General features: G+C 44.9%; 1 protein-coding gene across 2 annotated transcripts; it reads left to right on the forward strand.

The window, feature by feature from the left end:
* Positions 1–235: 235 nt before the first annotated feature.
* SMARCE1 (SWI/SNF related, matrix associated, actin dependent regulator of chromatin, subfamily e, member 1) lies at positions 236–20,680 on the forward strand. 2 transcript variants are annotated; one of them, XM_058675266.1, is made up of 11 exons: positions 248–385; positions 2,164–2,219; positions 2,398–2,441; positions 5,384–5,488; positions 9,905–9,985; positions 12,540–12,671; positions 12,952–13,123; positions 16,656–16,828; positions 17,306–17,407; positions 18,197–18,407; positions 20,407–20,680. In XM_058675266.1, the coding sequence occupies exons 2-11, from the start codon at positions 2,213–2,215 to the stop codon at positions 20,613–20,615; spliced, it is 1,236 nt and encodes a 411-aa protein (XP_058531249.1). In that variant the 5' UTR covers positions 248–385; positions 2,164–2,212; the 3' UTR covers positions 20,616–20,680. The 2 variants fall into 2 exon arrangements, with proteins under 2 accessions (XP_058531250.1, XP_058531249.1); XM_058675267.1 differs by lacking the exon at positions 2,164–2,219 and having other exon boundaries at positions 236–385.
* Positions 20,681–20,900: the final 220 nt, after the last annotated feature.

Consider the following 20,900-nt stretch of genomic DNA (forward strand, 5'->3'; position numbering starts at 1 on the left):
CGGTTGCCTGCACCCCGGGCAGGACTCGCTTCCTCCCGCCCCCGGCCCCTCACGGCCGCCGGAACCCGGCCTAGCTCACGATCCGGCCGCCTCCGCCTTCTTCGCCGTGACGAATCGGCGTCCGATGGGCTAAAGGTCCTGATTGATGGAGCTTTGCGGAACGTACCAGGCCTGAAAAAAAAATCCTGGACGGTGCTAAATATCGCCGCGGACTCGGAAGCAGGTTTATTTATTTTTTTTTTTTCCAAAGCGAGTCGGTGGAGCCCAGAAAGAAATTACGACAAGTGTGGAAAGTGCGAGTGCGGAAGCTCCGAAGCGAGGGGCGGGGCGTGCGCGGGACAAAGGGAAGCGAAGCCGGAGCTGCGGGCGCTTTTTCTGCCCGCGGGTGAGTGTTTCCGAGTGGGTCCGACCTGGTCGGGAGGGTGGCGAGTCGCGGTGCCTGTGTCTGGCGGGACCCCGAGTTGCCGGGGATTGCTGGGGGTCAGGCTTGGCTGCGGGGCCGCAGCCGGGGGCCTGTGAGGCCTCCTTGAGGCCTAGCGGAGCGTGCGTAGGGAGGGAGAGCTAACTGGGGGGACCCATCTGCGGGCCAAGCTGGTCCCTTCCGCTCACCCCGAAATTGGCCCCATGCACACCTCCCTACAACCCCCGCTTTGGGGTGGTGGCTTGGAAGAGGCGCCCTCCCCCCCCCCCCGACAGACGTGAAGGAAGCGACCTCCGAGGTGGCCCGGGGCCCTCACCCCCGGAAGGGGAACCCAGGGTTCGGGCAGCGCCCCACAATGTGGGGTGGCTTGAAGAGGCAGAACGCGGAGCTCCTGGGCCCGGGTTTGAAACCCGACTCTGCCTCTTTGGCTTTGGTCGAGTTATTTGAACTCTGGCAGCTTCCCTTTTAGGATATGTAAAATGGGACAGCACCAAGAGCTCGCAGACTGCAGGAATGGGGTCAGTGGTGGACAGGTGGCCGAGCCCAGGCTTCGAACCTAGATGCTAGCGTGGGAGAACAGGGGCTTTGAAAGTGTTTATAATGAAGCAGAGAGCTGGTGGCTGATTCCATCAGGGTTCCACACCGCCAAGCCTAACTGGTTGCTGACAGTTCCCCGACTCCCAGCAGCAGCAGGAAGAAAATTGGCGACAAAGTCAGAGATTTTTTGGCCTGGACTTTATAAAGCCACGCATGGCTCTTCATCCTTTTTGGCAGGACAGTTGCCCAGTGTGCAAAGTAAGAGCAGAAAATCATGTTTGTTTTACATCATGTTAGGTGAAAGTACCCTGAAGTCTTGGAAGTTTGTCTTCTAAAACGTGCCTGGTTTTTGGGGGTCCCTTTGTCCCTACTATGGGTGATGTATATTGATGACAGGAACCAATGTGAGTCTGGGTGTGTTGTCAGTCCAGTCAGACTGTGACGAAATTTATCAAGAATGGCACTGGAATCGGAATGGTGTGATAAATTAGATAATGCCTGTTCCCAGCCAGCCGTATTGGCAGGTTTAAAAAAAAGTAACAGTATCACAGATTTATGTAAATTAGATGGGAGTAGACAAGAGAACAACTAATTCTGCCCAGGTCAAAAGAGTTCATGGAGGAGATTTGAAATGGGACTTGAAAGTTGAATAAGAGTTTTGCAGGTAGTCTCCCAAAGCTCATGTCCAGCCGTTCTGAAGTTGTTTACTACTTTAAATGAATGTGAAACCTTTATGAAGCTAGCTACCTTTTGCACTGCCTTCAGGAATAAAATGCTGCCCTGTGGGAACACAAGTCGTTAGCCCAAAAGCAAGGCAGAACCGCGGTGAGGAAGCTGGCAGCATCTGGCGGGCCTTGTCGGTGTGGAAGCAATGCTACTCCACCTTCTGCCATCATAGTCGGCTCACAGCTGCATGAAATCAGCACCGTGGTGACCATGCAGAGGTGGCTCGTTAGCAGGATAAAACCCAAAAGTACATTTAATATTTAAATATCCCCAGTCACTTATCTTAGTCATTTAATTCTAAGCAGAGGACCTACAAGAACTAACATGCAAAAGGCTTGAGTTCTAAGAAATAATGTAGTTTTACTCAAACATGCCAGTTCAGCTACCCTTTTCTTTAGGGGAAACATTTCTCTCATGCTTGCTGAGTTTTGATTCTCTTTTTTTTTTTTTTTTTCCTTTTTTTCCTTTTTTTATTTTAGTGTCTCAGTCAGATTCATTCTTAAGGAACTGAGAACTTAATCTTCCAAAATGTCAAGTAAGTTTCAATTTTTATATTTGTCGATCTATGTTAATAAGAGACTTAATGCCCTAGCAAGTGGGAATTCCAAAATACTCTCATTTTTTTTTTCTTCGAAACAGGACCATTGGTAGTTTTGTTGCATAGTATTATATCTCAGTTGTTTACAAGAAGTTATTTATTTTCTTTCAAACAGAAAGACCATCTTATGCCCCACCTCCCACCCCAGCTCCTGCAACAGTAAGTTTTAATTTTCTTGTTAATGTAATAGCCGAGTCTGGCCTTGATACAAACACCCAGATGTCTTCCAGTGACAGGCACTCAGTCATCACAGCAGCAGGATGAAAAATTCAGCTAAAAAAAAAAAAAAAACAGATTTCCTATGAAATAAAATAACTCTCTGACCTCTGACCTTGAACCAGCCCCAACACTTAAAGAAACATACTGTGAAATTCCTACCTCCTAGCTTAAGTTTTACTTGCTTTATTTATTCACTTATTTTTCTTAATGGCAATTAGGTGACAGGTTTGACACTTCTTTCCGAATCTTCTCTAGAAAGAGTTTTTAAGTTGATACTGAATGAATGCTCATTCTGGCTTTTTTCTTTTTTTGTTTTTTGTTTTTTTTAAAAAACCTAACCTTCAATTGGTTACATTTTCCTCTCCTTTCTTGTCTCTATACCTAGAATTTCTATACTGAATCAAACAATAAAGCTTCTAGTCCTACAGACTCTCTCATTGTAAGCCTTTATTTTCAAGCTGTTCCGATTGAGGATCTCATTATCTGTGGGTCAGATTTTGCCATTGGATTTTACTCCACTCCGTAGTTTGTGATTGTCCTGGGGATTGTTTTATTTCAAAAGTTCTACATAATCTTCATGAACTAGCTTTTTCACCCAGCAAGCTCTGACCCAGCTTGGTCAGCATGGAAAATAATCATCCACCCCACAAAATAGACTTTACCAACGCTGTTTAGGCCTGCATGAAGTGACTTCCTTGTTGACTTTTTTTTTTAGGGGACAGAGATGTTGTTTGTTTTTGAAGAAACATTGTTGACATGATCAGATGTTAGCCCTTCCTTCATACCCTTTATCTGAAGTTCAAGCTACTCTGCTTCTCACTGCCTGTCAGGTTCTCTTGTGATTTTGTTTTCTCCACTAGTTTTTTTTTTTTTTTTTAACACTCAGACACAGGCGTTTCAGTTACGTTTATCAACAGTTTGTCTCTCCTTAGTGAGGTGCTTTCCAAAGGAGATCTGTATCCTATCTTCTCAGTTCAGCGTAAGGCTCCCTGGAGTGAATTCCAGGAGCCGGGAGAGTCCTGCTCTTGCTTCGTTTTCTTTCCTAAACCAAAGAACACTTCTAATGACCATCTGCATGGCACTCTGCTAGTGGCTATACAGGTGAAAGTTGAACAATTGAGATTCTGACATCAAAGAATGAATCTTGTGCTTCAGCATTGGAAATGGTACAGTTATGCTGTAGTTTCCATGATTTTTTTTTAATTCCTTTATTTTCTACCATTATTGCTTAATAATGTGGAACAGCGATTCTCATCACGCAGCCCAGGATGGTGGTGTTTTCACGTGAACACTGCTTCTAGCACTGTGTAGTATCTTGAGGACAAACTTGATTTTTTGAGATGAAAATATTTCAGAAACCAAATGTCTCCTTAAGACTCCTTGCAGGTAGAAAGGAATTTCTTTAAGCCTCTCTGCTAATATTGCTTTACCATTATAATTTCACATTGACACACAACATGTAGAAAACTAGGAATAAGAACATCCAAAAAGAATGAATGCTATATGAATTCTTTTCCTTGCTTTTTCCCTCATTACTGCTGTCACCATCATCACCCCCACTGCTTTTACCGTCCACCCAATTATACCACTCCACGTAATAGACTTCTTTATGCCTTTGATACTTCATCTGTGTTTTTGCCCGCTTAAATATGCTTAGTTTGCGTCTTCTCTTAACTGTGTAGACTAGAGATTGATCCGTTGTATCAAATGTGAGAATTGCTTGATTGTCTTTGAAACACTAAGGATATGTTCAGTGGCATGTTTGGGGAGATCGTATTTTATTTCCTAATAGCTGTAGCTTAGTTGGGAGGAATTACATATGTTTTGTTACACAATTCAGGACTGATATTGCTCATTGCATATAAAATTGAGATTAATGTCAATTGTTTTTAATTGAGTTTCATTGGGTAAAACACTTTTGGATCTCTACTTGCTACATTGTTTTTATGCCTTGATTTTCATGAACATTGAATGTTGTTGTATTAACCTTGAGGTCTCTGCTATACTGGAGACCATCTTTGATTACATCAACATAAAGTTCAGAGAAAGACATGAACTCTTGCCACAGTGAGCAGCTGTGTTTTAAAAAGGGTGAGCGCTATCAGGGAACCTAGATGAAAAGTTCAAGTCTGTCAGCCAAAAGGAAATAGTTCACAATAACACTAAATGCAGAAAATGTTCATGGTTGATTTATGGAAGATGAAGCAAAGAAGATATGGAAGAGAAAGCTTATGAAATAATGGGTTAAAAGATGAGCTAGTACCCCAGAATGAAATCCATGCATTTCTTACAAGTCTTTGTTTTGAAATCATGTATGTGACATCCATTGAATCCAACATGTTTTTCCCCCCCGATTGACAACTCCTGGCTTCCTGATTCAAGTCTCTTCACATTTCACACTTTATATAAAACGATTTAAAACTGTCTGAAAGCAGATCCATTTCTTGTTTTTACTTGTTCTGGTAGATGGATACATTGGTGGCATCCACATAGTGTCAAATAAACCGTGTTCTGTTTTGCATGTAGTGTTTATCACACTTGAGACCTTACTCAGACATCGTATGTCACCAAGTTGTTAACATCACATTGTTGAGCATGACATAGCCCTAGAAGTTGGAAACACTGAAGTCTGTTGCTTGTCTCAAAGCACACTCAAAGTAGACACCCCAAAACCCCGCCAAAAGGACAAAATAAACACAGACCGGTCTCCTAGTGAAAGATTTAATCTCCTCAGTGAAAGAAAAGGACAATGACAACACATCATTGCTTGTTTTAAATTCAGGTTGCTTTTGCATGCCATATGCAGATCATTTTTCATTTCTGTGTTTCCCTCGTTTGAGCTCATTTCTCATTCGTGTTTTTGTCTCATTTGTTTCCATCAGCAAATGCCCAGCACACCAGGGTTTGTGGGATACAATCCATACAGTCATCTCGCCTACAACAACTACAGGCTGGGAGGGAACCCGGGCACCAACAGCCGGGTCACGGTAGGAGAATCAACTATTACAGCATCCGGCAGACAACTGGAGTTGACCAGAAATGCCTTCAGTTAGGTCCTTTTGAATCAAAAGCACAGCCATTAAAAAAAAAAACCTAACCTGGCTTTTCAACATTCATTGTACGGCCTTACACTGGAAAAAAAAAAGGAGATCTGGATATGTATATGAAAGAAAAGAAAAATTCATTCTGTTTGATGGTCGGTAGGGTTACATCTTGGGCTCTTAATGCTTACGCTGTATGTAGACAAACTGGGAATTTCATATGGTTGAAATAGCCTTGGTGAAATGATGCGTGTCTTTCATTTTTCTCAGGTAATTAGCTTTACTCTGAAGGACTCAGTTTCTTAGTATAAGCCAGGCTTTCAGACCTGGCTATTGAGGACTAGAAAGCTTTTGGCTGACCTACCAAGCTGAATTGCTACACATAATTATTTGTCTTTTGGATTTAATATAATGGACCATGTGAGATTCATTTCTGTAATTCAAAAGAGAAGACTTTCATGTCGCCTCAAAGAATTGCTGAGTGGAATTTGAGTGAATTGTCTCAAGTGTCAGACCACGTGACTATACAGGGAAGTGCAGGAGTGTACGGGAGTGTGCTTTCTCCAGCTTAGGGTACTTATGTGATACATTTAAAATGTAAAATTGAATGAAGAGACTGAGTTTTTAATCTTGAAATTAAGTACTAAAAAGAATGTAAAAGTGACTTGTTGAAAAATAAATGAATACAAATAAATCCAAAAGTCAAATATATACCTGAATGTGATGTTTGTAAGAATTTATACAACCCAGAATGGCTGTAAACTTTTAATACCTGGCTTTCAACTTCTGTGTTTACAAATAATAGTTAAGTGCCTTCAGTTAATATCACAACAGCCCTCTCACTCTGCAAGCAGCCAAGCTAAAGCCAGAAACTTGTAACTATCAAATATTATGTCTGTCTTGGTAAGCATATTGCTTAGCTTGATAGGGTTTGGTTATCTAAATATTTTCATTGTTTCTGCATAATTTGTACTTCATATCAAGTTTTATGTGCCATGGATATTTCATGATATCTGAGAGTAATTCTGACGAGTGTGTGTATGTATGCATTTCACAATGCATACCATCTTTGTGTGCATCAGTACATGTTTTCCTTGACCTAAATGTGTTGTTTCACAAATGTAAGGGGAGACAAGGTTATCAAATGACAAAGAACATTTTACTTTGACCAACAAGCAAAATCTGTTTTAGATCATTCATGTTAATGTAATAACCAGAGAATGGTTAAATTCTATACAGTCAGCTCTTGATTATCTATGTTAATGGAATAGAAATGTTCACTATAATATTAGAAAATTTACCTTTCGGTCTGTCAGAATTGTTGATTTAGCTGTAAGTGGTGGGGGTTTCATGTAAGTAGACTAAGATCATGCAGTGGAGACAGGAGGGAGAGGTAGAGCCTGGCCCTGGGCCTGGCCATCCTCTTCCTCCTGTTCCCTGTGAGAAATAGAGGAGTCCAGCTTATGGAATGGGCACTAGTTTCAGGGTAGATAAGTATAGGAGAGCTGCTGGCGGGGTGTGTGTGTGGTATGTGTGTGTTTGTCCTGTCAGCTGATCTTGACAGAAAAGCATCTTAGGATGACCCCAGTTACACCTTATTTTGGGGGGGGCAGGCTGCTGTTGGATGTTGTCTGCAGGTGGCCTTCATGGGTAACCTGAGGCGTGAGTCTGTGGCGCCCTGTGGGGAAGTTCATGTGGGCTGTACACAACACTGGCTTTCCCTGGAGACTTCAGCACAGTTGTCTCAAACCAGGAGCTTTCCGTAGCAGGCAGAGACCTTCCTGGTGATAACTGTGAGCTGGAATTCATTTCAAGTCAGTTTTCCATTCAGATGATAAACAGCATTTTCCGTAAGTACAGATGTAAAAAGATTGAGGCAAAACATCATAAATAGCATATTTCTCTACTTCCTAGGATTTCTATGCTAGCAGAGAACCCGTAAGTGAGACCTTAGCAGAGAGACAGCTAAATGTTCGGAAAGAGCGCCAGTACCTAGACGGCCAAGACAAATTCTATTCAACTGTAGACTTTATTCACAAGAAATACCCTAGAACCTTATTCCTAAGGAAACAATATTCTCACAAGCTTAATTGTTTTTCCCCTTACCTGAGTCAGAAACAGAAATTTCTAGAGAGAAAGTTGCTGCTAGAGGTGGGTTTCCTGATGGCAACAGAGAAAGATTCAAAAAGGAAACTGGAACTCCAAAAGCGTAAGCCCTGGGCCACTTAGAACCAGCCCCAGCTCTCACCTCTCCAGCAGGACACTGGTGGTGGTTTCCAATTAGCTATTTACAAGAAAAGGTTAAACTGTTCAGTGGAAACTGTCTCCTGTAAGAAAGCTGAAGAAGTGTCTTCAGATACTGCAAAAAGCTGTCTGGGATGTTAAATAAATTGGCTATGTGCAACTGTGTGAATCTGTTGAGGTTCTTGGGGCAGCCAGTTGTTGGGTTCTGTGTGATTGTAAACTGATCAGTGTCATGAGAACATGATCTCAATGTGTAGATGACTCGTGTACCTTCCTTTGTGAACAGGCAGCCAAGGGGTTTAACTTTTAGCTCGTTCTTAAACTTGTAAGTATAGGCGTTGTAGTGTTCTTTATGCATGAGCCCCACGTGATCTATAACTCACCCCAGAAAGGTTTATGTGGCAAGCAGCTGGGAGATGCCTTCTGTGGAGAAGCCAGCTTGAGTATGCATCTGTCTGCATCCATGACATGAGCATTAGCCTTGGAGGAAGCGCTCCTCCTCTTCCCCTTGAAAGAACTCTTGCAAACCCTGAAAGAGGTCTCGCCCTATGGGTGGGTGCTCACACAGCCCTGCTGAGCAGTTCCAGTCTCCCAGAACTCACCTCACTGCATGGACCACTACTGCCTGAACTCAGAGTCGGGCTGCATGGACAGCAGCATGAGGTGTGCTGATACGCAGGAAGAACGCGGCCTCAAGGGGGAGTGCTAACAGCTCAGGTGTGAGTGCCAAGAGGTGTTACTGTGGAGCATCTGGGACAGAGCCAGGCTCCAGTGGACGAGGCGGCTTGTCTTGGTGGCAGTGGCAAGAGGCGGTGAGAGCTGTGGTTCTGAAAGGGGTCCCAGTGTCCTCAGGGTTTCATCACAGCACCCACAGAGGGGCAGAAAACAGATGTTCCCTGGAGTTTTCTTGGAAGGACCAACCCCGTCTTTTGGTAATTAAAGAAAGCCAGCACTTTTTCTCCCCAGCCTGGCATGTAGAGCCAGTACCCAGGGTCTCCCCAAAATTTAGACTACTAGGCACTAATTTGTTTAAATCTGGATCCTTAACCAGATGTGGTCGTGTGTGTTAAGACCAAGAAGTTCGGAAATAGGCCCCCTTGGGAGGCCAGGCCCAGCTCACCAGAGACAGTCTGGCACACCCTTGCCTAACCTACTGCCATGGCCATCTTTCTCCGTTCCCTTCCTTCATAAATTTTTTCTCATTTTTTAACTTTTTAAACAATAACTCCCCTCCATCTCCTTCTCTGCTATTTCCTCCTGTGCATCGTATCCTCCCTTCTCGTGTTTTGTTTTTGTTCTTCTGTGTTTTTTTTTTCTGCCAAACCAGAAATCATTTAATGGAATGGCGCTTCTTGACACAGGAGTGCAGAAATAGCACAACCCAGCCCCAGGCTGGGAGACTTGCCTGCTGTGGGCTGTGTGGTCGGGACTAAGGACAGAGACGGGTGGTCGCAGCTCGTACTTTCTTATCTCCTGTCTAAGAAAACTGCTAGATCACAGACATAGAATCTTAAGAGAAATGAAACCTGTGGTCACAGCAAGGGAAATAAGATGTTTTCTTTTTTCTTTTTTTTTCCCCCCTTCCTTGTTGGTATTTGAACTTGTAGTGTAGTCTTTGTGTTGCTATTGTTTGTATGGCATGCACTGCTGGGGGGTAGCACCTGGAGACCCAGGGTCCCCTAGGCAGTGTGTGTGTGTGCTGAGTGTTAAGGGTTCAGAGCCTGCTGCAGATAATCAAGTGTTGACTGTATGTATCATGGTCATTGAGCAAAATAGAAGGGTGCCAGGTAATGTCCTCAATGTGAGATGTTTGATACATAACCGTATTTTTCCATGTATGGATTATTATGTAATACATCATTTGTTCTTACAGCAGGTTGTCAAAACAGTGGCACTCAATTGCCAAGTAAAACCTTAAAAATTATGTGCTTAAAGTTACTTCTCTTTGATGTGAACATTTCTGAATTTGCAGTGCTAGGTGTTTTCAGTGGAGAGAATATAGGAATCTTTATCGATGGACGAGTAGAAGAAAGGCGGATTAGAATTTTTTCAGGGACTCTCAGCTTGCCGGTGAACTCCCTGCAGTCGAATAATGAATGTGTTTTAACTCTTTTGTAGGCGTCCTCTGGTATTACGATTCCAAAACCCCCAAAGCCACCAGATAAGCCACTGATGCCCTACATGAGGTACAGCAGAAAGGTAGGCACCCGGGACTGGGGCCGGAGGAGGGCGGCCAGCGCCGTCGCTTTGCCTGGGTGCAGCTGCAGCCAGACCGAGCTGGCATGTGTGCGCAGAGTCAGGGGCAAGGGTAAAAACATAGCTGTTGAGGCTTACTGTGATTTTGAAATTTCAGAACTCAAACCCTAGAGGAGCGTGATGAAGTAATTTTTAAGGTCCTTACAATAGAATCTCTGTAGATAGAAAAATAATGTTTTCTTCAGAGAATATTACTTTAATGGCATGAGAAAATGTTAAGAGATGGAAGAAATGCAGTACTAAATGTATTAATACTTTATTTTTTAAATAAAAATAGCAACCACTTGTTACTTTTTTTTTTAAAGATTTATTTATTTTTATTACAAAATCAGATATACAGAGAGAGGAGGAGAGACAGAGAGGAAGATCTTCCCGATGATTCACTCCCCAAGTGAGCCACCACGGCCGGTGCTGCGCCGATCCGAAGCCAGGAACCAGGAACCTCCTCCAGGTTTCCCACACGGGCACAGGGTCCCAAAGCTTTGGGCCATCCTCGACTGCTTTCCCAGGCCACAACCAGAGAGCTGGATGGGAAGTGGAGCTGCCGGGATTAGAACCGGTGCCCATATGGGATCCCGGGGCATTCAAGGACAGGACTTTAACCACTAGGCCGCGCCGCCGGGCCCACCACTTGTTACTTTAAGTGAGGAGAAAAGCCTGGAAGACGGTGGTTATTTAAGCAATAATAAGCTTATTGTCACCTTTACTTTCTTTATATTTCCTCAAGTTTTCAAATTAGTTTTTTCTTAAAGATCTAATTTTATTTGAAAGGTGGATTTCACAGAAAAGGTTCTTCCATCTGCTGGTTCAGTCCCCCAAATGGCTGCGATAGCTTAACCTAAATTGAGCCAATCCAAAGCCAGGAGCTCCTCTGGGTCTCCCACGTGTATGCAGGGCTGCTCCCAAGGACCTGGACCATCCTCTGTTGCTTTCCCAGGCCACAGACAGGGAGCTGGATGGGAAGTGGAGCAGCTGGGGTACAAACTGGCACCCATTTGGGATAACAGTGCTTGCCTGTTAAACCACCACACTGCCCCCAGTTTTCTAATGTTTTGATGATGAGCCTGCATTACTCTCCAATTAAAAAAAAAATATATATATATATATATAGTCAGTTTTCCTTATTAAAGAGTATTTTAGCTGCTAGTTAGGAATTTAAGAATTTGAGACCATACGTAACCTGTTTTTTTATTAATATTTATATTCTGAAAATTAAATTCCCCTTTTTAAAGACACATGAACTTTTAGAAACATCAGCTATGTTGCTGAGTTCTTTTATCTTAAGTGTCTGCAGTGACTGGAGATATTCTTGGCCTATGAAATTACAGAATTTGGGGCTAGGCACAATGGTTCCACTGGCTAATCCTGTACCTGCAAGTGTCAGCTTCACATATGAGCACGGGTTCTTATCCTGGCTGCTTCTCTTCCCATCCAGCTCCCTGCTTATGTACTGAGAAAGCAGAGGAGGATGATCCAAAGCCTTGGGACCCTGCACCCACGTTGGAGACCCGGAAGAAGCTCCTGGCTCCTGGCTTCAGATGGGCTCAGCTGTTGCGGTCTTTGGGAGATGAGCTAGCAGACGCAGACTCTTTCTCTCTGTCTCTCCTTCTCTCTGTAAATCTGCCCTTCCAATAAAAACAAATAACTTTTTTTGGGCCCGGCAGCGTGGCCTTGCGGCTAAAGTCCTCGCCTTGAACGCCCCGGGATCCCATGTGGGCGCCAGTTCTGGTCCCGGCAGCTCCACTTCCCATCCGGCTCCCTGCTTGTGGCCTGGGAAAGCAGTTGAGGACGGCCCAATGCATTGGGACCCTGCACCCGCGTGGGAGACCCGGGGGAGGTTCCTGGTTCCTGGCATTGGATCGGCGCGCACCGGACAGTTGCGGCTCACTTGGGGAGTGAATCATCGGGCGGAGGATCTTCCTCTCTGTCTTTCCTCCTCTGTGTATATCTGGGTGTGGTGAAATGACTAAATCTTTAAAAAAAAAAAAAAAAAAAAAATAACTTTTTTTTAATGAAAGAATCTGTAAATGAAATTGACATCTACCTTAAAATAATCCAACGGGGGTGAGCATTCGGCCTGGCTGGGATGCTCACATCCCACACTAAGGAGACTGGGTTCCAGTCCCATCTCTGCGTTTGATGCCAGCTTCCTGCAAATGCTCCCTGTTGGAGACAACAGGTGGTGACTGCCACCTCAGGGAGACCCCATCTGGGTTCCCGGCCCCAGCAGGCCTTTGGGGAGCAAAGCTGCAGGTAGAAGGTCTCTGTCCCTGTTTCTCAAATAAGTAGAATTCATTTTTTAAGAAAATTTTGGTGGAATAAAAATGAAGCATGATTAACCAAGTTTTGATAATTGTTGAAGCAGGCTAAAGCATACATAGGAGTTTGATACTTTCCCTGCTGCTTTTGTTTATGTTTGAAAGTGTCCACGTTTAAAAATATTAAGAGAGCCATGAATTTAGGCACAAATATTGAAATTTGCTGTTTACTTTTTAAGGTCTGGGACCAAGTAAAGGCTTCCAACCCTGACCTAAAGTTGTGGGAGATTGGAAAGATTATTGGTGGCATGTGGCGAGATCTCACCGATGAAGAGAAACAAGAGTATTTAAACGAGTACGAAGCAGAGAAGGTAAGGTGGGCGAGTTCAGAGTTGTAGATGTAATTTATGAACGTTGGCCTGTTATTTATGTTAAAAGAAAAAAAAAATTAGCCTCAGATCCTGGAAGACAGCGGAGGCAGCCCTGTGATCCGGTGAGCCTGAACAAAGTTACCTAATGTTTGTAAGCCTCACATCCTTCATCTATAAAAGCACCCTGCTTTCATCAGCTCCTTTGACATTCAGGCAAGACAGCACAGGCATAGAGTGTAACCTGCAGAGTTGTTAAGTCCGGGGACCATTTACATTTCAGATCGAGTACAATGAGTCCATGAAGGCCTATCACAATTCCCCCGCATACCTTGCTTACATCAACGCCAAAAGTCGTGCCGAGGCCGCCCTGGAGGAGGAAAGCCGACAGAGACAGTCTCGCATGGAGAAAGGGGAGCCCTACATGAGCATCCAGCCCGCGGAAGACCCCGACGGTAAAGAAAGGGAGGCTGTATCTGTACTTTCTCTGGGAATTAAAATAGAAATCTCCCAACTTTTTATTTCTTGATCTAAACAAAAGACAAAGCATTATTTAAGTGCCACTTCAGTATCTTGATTATTTTGGGTAAGACCTGTGTAAGTTTTCCACAAGAAAATAGCCATTTCAGTGCAGAAGATAGCAAAACCCACTGCGTTGTTTATCAAAATGCTTTTCCTCAGAATGTGTAAAATGTTTTATGAGTCACTGTCTGTCAGTCAACTATCTTTAAAATCTAAGTACCTTATACTTACTTATGTCCTGCTTTCTTGTTGATGCCCTACATCTGAGTTAAAGGCTCCAAAGGGAGAGCGTTACTGAATAGGTAGAAGCATGAAATTCTCTTTCCAGTTGCTCAGAAGCCCAGTGGGACTGGGCATCATGAGCTCTTTCTTTTTTTTCTAAGATTTATTTTTATTACAAAGTCAGATATACAGAGAGGAGGAGAGACAGAGAGGAAGATCTTCCGTCCGATGATTCACTCCCCAAGTGAGCCACCACGGCCGGTGCTGCGCCGATCCGATGCCAGGAACCAGGAACCTCTTCCGGGTCTCCCACGTGGGTGCAGGGTCCCAAAGTTTTGGGCCGTCCTCAACTGCTTTCCCAGGCCACAAGCAGGGAGCTGGATGGGAAGTGGAGCTGCTGGGATTAGAACCGGTGCCCATATGGGATCCCGGGGCATTCAAGGCAAGGACTTTAGCTGCTAGGCCATGCTGCCGGGCCCCATGATGAGCTCTTGAGGGCACAGCTGTGCAGACTTCACACCCAGACAGCAGCCAAGTTTCCACCTGCTCTCCTGTGCCTTTAGCTGGGCAGGCTCCTCCACTGTATAGTGCTGGAGACAGCCGCATGCCCAGAGTGCTGGAGTCACACTGGAATGCTTGCTCTCTGTGTGCTGCTGTTACATGGGAAAGGTTGGAGGCACCAGGAGAATGCCACAGAAACATCAAGGAGATCACTTATTTTTTTGAGAAGTTTTTTTGTTGTTGTTTGTTTGTTTGTTTGTTTGTTTTTTTAATTTGAAAGGCAGATACTCAAAGAGACAGCATTTTCCATCCTCTGGTTCACTTCCCAAACAATGGTCACAATGACTGGAGCTGAGCCAGGAGCCAGGAATTTGCACTGAGTCTCCCACTTGTGAAGGGCTCCAAGCCCTTGGGCCATCCCCTGCTGCTTTCCCAGGTCATAAGCAAGGAGCTGGGTCAGAATCAAAGCAGCTCAAGCGTGAACGTGCACCCATGTGGAGGATTAGCATGTTGGGCCACCCAGAGGATCCCCAAAAAATAATTTTTTAAAGTAGCAGTAACAGAGAAGTTTGTAACAATTTTAAAAAGGAGACCCTTGAGGGAGGAAGCAGTAATACCACCAAAATACCTGAATAAATTGATACATTGAAAATGAGGAGACGTAAGATTTTCATTGAAGAATGATCTGGGCTATCGGCAGAGGTTCTTATGAATCAAGACAAGCAAGCTGAGTATGAGGCATAGTCCTCTGTTACTCCTGCAAAATGCTAACCGCGAGAGAAGCATGCAGGGCGAGGAACTGGAAGGTCCAGTCTGCCAGACGGGGTAGGGAGGCAGCAAAGGCTGGAAACATACCAACTCTCAGTGGAAGATAGTTTGGGGCCTGGTTTGTACCTTAGTGAAGGCACTGCCCACAGTGCTGGCATGGACATCAGTTCAAATTCCAGCTACTCTGCTTCCTATCCAGCTCCTTGCTTACGGCCTGGGAAACCAGCAAAGGATGACACAAGCGCTTGGGCCACTGCACCCAACTGGGAGACCAGGAAGAAGCTCCAGACTCCTGGATTTCAGCCTTGTCCAACCCTGGCCATTGTGATTTAGAGAGTAAACCAGTGGATGGAAGAACACTCTCTACCCCTCTCCCTGTAACTCTGCGTTGCAATAAATAATTAAATAAATCTTTTTAAAAAAAAATAGTTCCGTCAAGTGGGAGGTAGCAGCATGGACATGAGGACTGCAGAGATTCATTCAGGAGCTGTCTCAAACTTTCCATGTTGAGGCGTAGGGCAGGCCCTGAAAGCTGTTAGGAAGGAAGGACAGGTAATAATAATGACACTGGTATGTTAGTATTAGTATTAGTATTAGTATTAGTATTAGTATTATTGGGACACTCTCTTGCAAGACATTGGGCAGAGGAAGACTTGTCAGAGACCTCTGAGTCACACGGGATGGCAGGCAGCCCAGGCCTCTTGGATGACATTGTGGAGACTGCAAGTGAGTGAATAGCTGCTGAGTGGGTGATAACTAGCAAAGGCAAGCCCTCCCCCCACCAAAAGCAGAAAACTGGAGGACAAGGAAGGGCAGGTCCAGATGTCTGACTTCATTTCCCCTGCCGCTGCTCAGCCTGGGACCTTGCAGGTGAAAGACAAAAGCAAAGAAATATCAACAAAAGGATTGCCCAGGTAAAGGCAGCACACATGTGCTATGTATAACTTACATGTGGAAAGCTGGTTTTCATTTCGTTTTGTAAAAACTCTGGCTCTTACCCTGCTAATACATGATCTGAAGAAATTATTCAAAGTGAACAGAAAGATTTGGGGTTTTTTTATTGTTTTTGTTTTTTAGTTTTTTTAAGCTCTAAAGTTAATGAGGATGAATTTTAGGAAGGTATGCCTGGTAAGGGAGTGCTGGGCTCTGCTTGCGCAGCAGGGTTTCCTGAAGTGTGGGGGCACACAGAGGAGCAGGGAGCTGAGAGGCTTTTGTGGCAGTATGTGTTGCTGAAGAGAAAGCGCTGCCTGATCCAAGCGAACAAATAACATAGAAAACGGAAGAACAAGCAGAGGCTGAAGCTAGGGACCCACCCGCGTGCAACATTCAGAATAAGTCCAGAAACCAGACCAATGCCCTGGGGCTGCACATCTGGGTGTTGCCCTTACACCCCCACAGCTGGGTGAGCTGTGCGGAAAGAGAAAAGGGAAATTTAGAGTCACATATTAATTTTTCCTACAAAATGCTCCAACAAAATACAAATGCTATCTGGGAAACTGATTATTGTTAGAAACAGTGTTTCCTCAGCAGGGCTAAGGGGATTTTACAAATGGGCATTTTCATCACCTTTATATTATGGAGCTACAAGGTCAAAGACAGTACTCAGTCCATAGATTATCCAGGAGTTGTTAAATGCCTTATTTCCAAGAGAGTGAGACAGAATTCCAGTTCCTGGTACCCCACACAGCCTTTGCCTCCATCCCTGGGCTGAGGGATGACTGCTTAGCTCTCACTGTGCTGCAGCCAAATGCTTCTCAGACACCATCAATCAGGGGCTTTGTGAGACAAGCCAGTGCCGTGGCCAGGGAGCATGTTTGGTCCTTTGCAGTTTCTGTTGGGTAGATGCCCGAGCACTCCCAGAGCGTCAGGCCCACATGGTGGGCCACTGAGAGCCAGGCTTCCTTAGGAGTTCAATATTCACATTGTTTAATGGCTGCTGGGGACCTAATTTCCAGAATGTCTCGTTCCTTCCAGATTATGATGATGGCTTTTCAATGAAGCATACAGCCACTGCCCGTTTCCAAAGAAACCACCGCCTCATTAGTGAGATCCTGAGTGAGAGTGTGGTGCCAGACGTGCGGTCCGTCGTTACAACAGCTAGAATGCAGGTGCTGAAACGACAGGTCCAGTCCCTCATGGTTCATCAGGTAAGCTCACAGTGCATCGTTACGGTAGAACAGCCCTGTGCCGCAGTCCCAGGACCCGTGGCCCTTCCATCTGTGCATGAATGTACGTGTGTAATCCTACAGTATGAGCATACATCCTGATTCCAGAAAGAGGCTAAGGGAGTTGACCTTTCTTGAGTTTGATTAAGTTTGTATTTTTCATAAAGTGATAGCAGAGAGCCTTGGAGAATACTTCTGCCAAGTAATATGCATAAACTTTAGGACTTTTGAGATTCCCTTTAATGCTTTACTTAGTATTCTTTTCCCACAAAATTGCCGAGGTTCCTCTATGATGCGTTTTATATCTTCAAAGTCTTTGCTGGACTTGTGTAATAAATACTTTAAGGTGAAAATGCCCTTCTTGTTCCACGTTGGAAAGCGTGGGCCATCAGAAAGTGAGGCGCGTGTTCTGACCTCTGCCCTCAAGAGTGATTCCAAGGCCTGCCGTGTGTCTTGCAGCGAAAGCTGGAAGCTGAACTTCTTCAAATAGAGGAGCGACACCAGGAGAAGAAGAGGAAATTCCTGGAAAGCACAGATTCCTTCAACAATGAACTCAAAAGGGTATCGATTTTAATATGTTACTTTGTCGCTGAGTTTTTTCCTTTTTCCAAAATATTGTTCTTATTGAAGTTTATTCACTTTAAAGCAGTTCATTTTACTATAGAGTCTTAAGCATTTCACCCTATAAAAATTAATTCCATTTTCTGGCATGACTGTACTAAGTGTGAAGTATCATACAGTAACACTATTTTGCCAGACTTCTGAGTGCTAGAGCCCTCTTAACGTTTTAACAGCTATGCAGTTATGAATTATTGTCATGTTATGAAAATTTGTCCATCAAAATGCCTTCATGAGTTAAAGCTCACAGTTTATATTTTGTATTAAGACAAGTAAACCCAGTTTTATAACCTGAAAGGAAATGCAAGCACAATGTGCAACGCAACAGCCTCGGCCTTGCCTCACTGTGCGTGCTGTGTCATGTCACTGGGCTGTGTACGTGAGAATTACAGCTCTGGGCCCCGGTGCTTGGGCCCCTGCCACCCATGAAGTTTCTAGTTCCGGCAGGCCCAGCCCTGGCTGGTGGGCCATTTGTGGAGTGAACCAGAGATGGAAGGATCTCTATTTCTCACTCTCTGCCTCTCCTCCTCTCTTTCTGGCACTCTGCCTTTCAAATAAATTTTTAAAGTACATGGGAAAATTCATTGTTTTATTTCATTTTTTCCATGAACTTTGCAAAAGTACCCTTGTGTGATTTTGTAGGCAAGAAGACCCACTTTTGAAATGATTTCTCTAGAAACTGAAAAGACATTACTGAAAGTTTTCTTTTTTTTTTTTTTTTCTAACTACTAGTTGTGCGGTTTGAAGGTAGAAGTGGATATGGAGAAAATTGCAGCTGAAATTGCACAGGCAGAGGAGCAGGCCCGCAAGCGGCAGGAGGAGAGGGAGAAGGAGGCGGCAGAGCAGGCCGAGCGCACCCAGAGCAGCGTCGTTCCTGAGGAAGAGCAAGTGGCCAACAAGGCCGAGGATAAGAAAGACGACGAGAACATTCCAATGGAGACAGGTGAGCCAGCAGCACCACCACGGAAAAGCCGAGACCTGCCGCAGCTGCCCCTGCTTGTGAATGCCTATCACACGCTCTGTATGACCTAGTCAGTCCCTCACACAGTACCCTCTCTTGGTGGCTTCACCGGAAGGTTGAGCAGCTGTCCTCAGTCTGGGAGCCAAGGGCTCTCCTATGCCCAGGCTGGTTTCCGTCATTCTCTGGCTCGAGAATGTGAAGTGGCATGGTACCAGCGATTAAGGGTACCCGCTCTGGAATCAAGCCCGAATCTGGAGCTACATCGCTGCTTGCTAGCTCTACCTCTCTGGTAAATGATTTCACTGCAGTCTCCTCCCTTGATGTGCTCTAGTACCTGCCACTCAGACACCTGCTCCTGGAGTTCATGTGGAGCCATGAGTTTAGCCCTTACTGTTAACCTGATTAACTGCTAACAGCAACACTATTCTTTAGATAGTCTTTGGTGTCTAGACCACCTTTGGCAAAGTAGAACCTGCAGGCCAATACCCCATCACTTTGCCAGTGAAGTTTTACTGGGACACAGTCATGCTGTTTTTCTGTGGCTTCTTAGGGTCCACAGTGGTGCATGTGAGGTAGTTCTGGCAGAGCCTCCCCGGCTCACAAAGCCTCACACTTTTACAGGTAGGCCTCCCAGTCCTAGAAAACCATACTTCCGGTATACTGATTGTCCTGATTAAAAGCATCCCTCATGATGAAAAACATGGAAAACTTCAGTCAGGTACTAATCAGATGGGTCATTACTTGAAGTTCTGTGATCAGCTCCCCTTTTGTCAGTTGTAACCCTGCCTGAGCAGGGCTGAGCTGAGAGAAGGCGCGGGGAGCAGCCAGACGCACACTGCACTCTCTGCCAGCACAAGGGATAGTGGCTGTACTTGGCACTCAGATGATGGACAGTGGGATGTAGATGTTCTCATGAGATTGTTCCAAGTGGCTTCATTGAGCAGATTAAATATTTTGGGTTTCTGTTTTTGTTTTGTGTTTGTTTGTTTTAATATTTCTTCGTCTTTATTCACTTGAAGGGTAAAGAGAGTCCGTTCTGTCTCTGGGACAGACAGGAGCCAGGGACTCCGTCTGCCTCTCCCACAGAAGCGTCTCAGGCACTCATGTGAGCCGTGAGCTGCTGCTGCCAGGTTGTGCACTAGCAAGGGGGACAGAGGCAGGACCGGGTGACCCCAGGCCCTGGCATGCAGAGTACAGGCATCCCAAGCAGTGGCTCAGCCTGATACGCCACAGCACCTGCTCTAGGTAGACCTTGGACGGTTGAATGTCAAGTTTTATCTAACCCTCTGTTCTGTAGGACACTTTGTAAATCTTAACAGATCTGGAACATGAGCACATTTTTTTGTGGCGAAAGCATGAGGTGAGGCTCAAAGTCAGTTCTCTGCGCTTTTTACAGCTGGAGAGGAACTTCGTCCCCTCACTCTGTTCTCTTCTGTAAATGAGGCATCTGTCGTCTGGCCTCCAAGAGTTTACTCAGATTCTGCCCTCTGAGCTCAAGAAAGAAAATTGAGGAAAATTATTTGGGACTCTTAGATCAAGCCTTGTGCTATTAATTTCTTGCAGAAAACAGTCCCACATGACTTTGAACAAAGTGTCTGAAATTGCAGCCTCGTATTCTTTCCACACTTGCTCATTCCTCATTCAGTGCAAAGCCGTGTAGAATGGCTCTGTCCGCTGGAAATAGAGGAGTTACACCTGCACTTTGAAACCCTGTGTACATTTCATACTTAGAGCATATCTCTCTCTAGCACCTGAATTTTCTTCAGAAGTATTTTAGTCTGTAGATAAATGTCATAAGATTATGGCTAGGAAGTGAATTGTCACAGCCGAGATCATTGTAAGCATGCTGAAAAATTCCCCCCTAGCACTGGCTCATTGCAGTGGCTCGTAGCCGCCGTGTGGACAGCACGGCTGTCTACTGTCAGCCTAGCTAGAGCAGAGCTTTGTCCTGGAACTGACAGTGACCGATGTGTGATTACAGAGGAGACACAACTGGAAGAAACGACAGAGAGCCAGCAGAATGGCGAAGAAGGCACGTCCACTCCTGAGGACAAGGAGAGCGGGCAGGAGGGGGTCGACAGCATGGCCGAGGAAGGAACCAGTGACAGTAACACCGGCTCGGAGAGCAACAGTGCCACCGTGGAGGAGCCGCCGGCAGACCCCATCCCAGAGGAGGACAAGAAAGAATAGATGTTGCCTTGTTTTATGTGTTCAGAATACTTTTTTAAATGAAAAAAAAGGTTTTTTGGTTTTAATGGTGTTATGTGGTTTGTGTATTTTTCCTTATCCTTGTCACACCACCAAAGGCTTTTGGACCATTTAGCATCATGAGCCTCATGGCACAGTCAGCCTTTCTTAACCACTGTGAAGGTGGCTCTTTTCTTTGGATCTCGCTTCCAGCCCTCAATTGCTGAAAGCCTCCAAATCTAGATACAACTAAGACATTCACCTCCTTTAGGAAATTATCCTTCGATG

The sequence above is a fragment of the Ochotona princeps genome, chromosome 17 (assembly GCF_030435755.1).
Source record: "Ochotona princeps isolate mOchPri1 chromosome 17, mOchPri1.hap1, whole genome shotgun sequence".
In the NCBI taxonomy this organism is placed as follows: Eukaryota; Metazoa; Chordata; class Mammalia; order Lagomorpha; family Ochotonidae; genus Ochotona; species Ochotona princeps.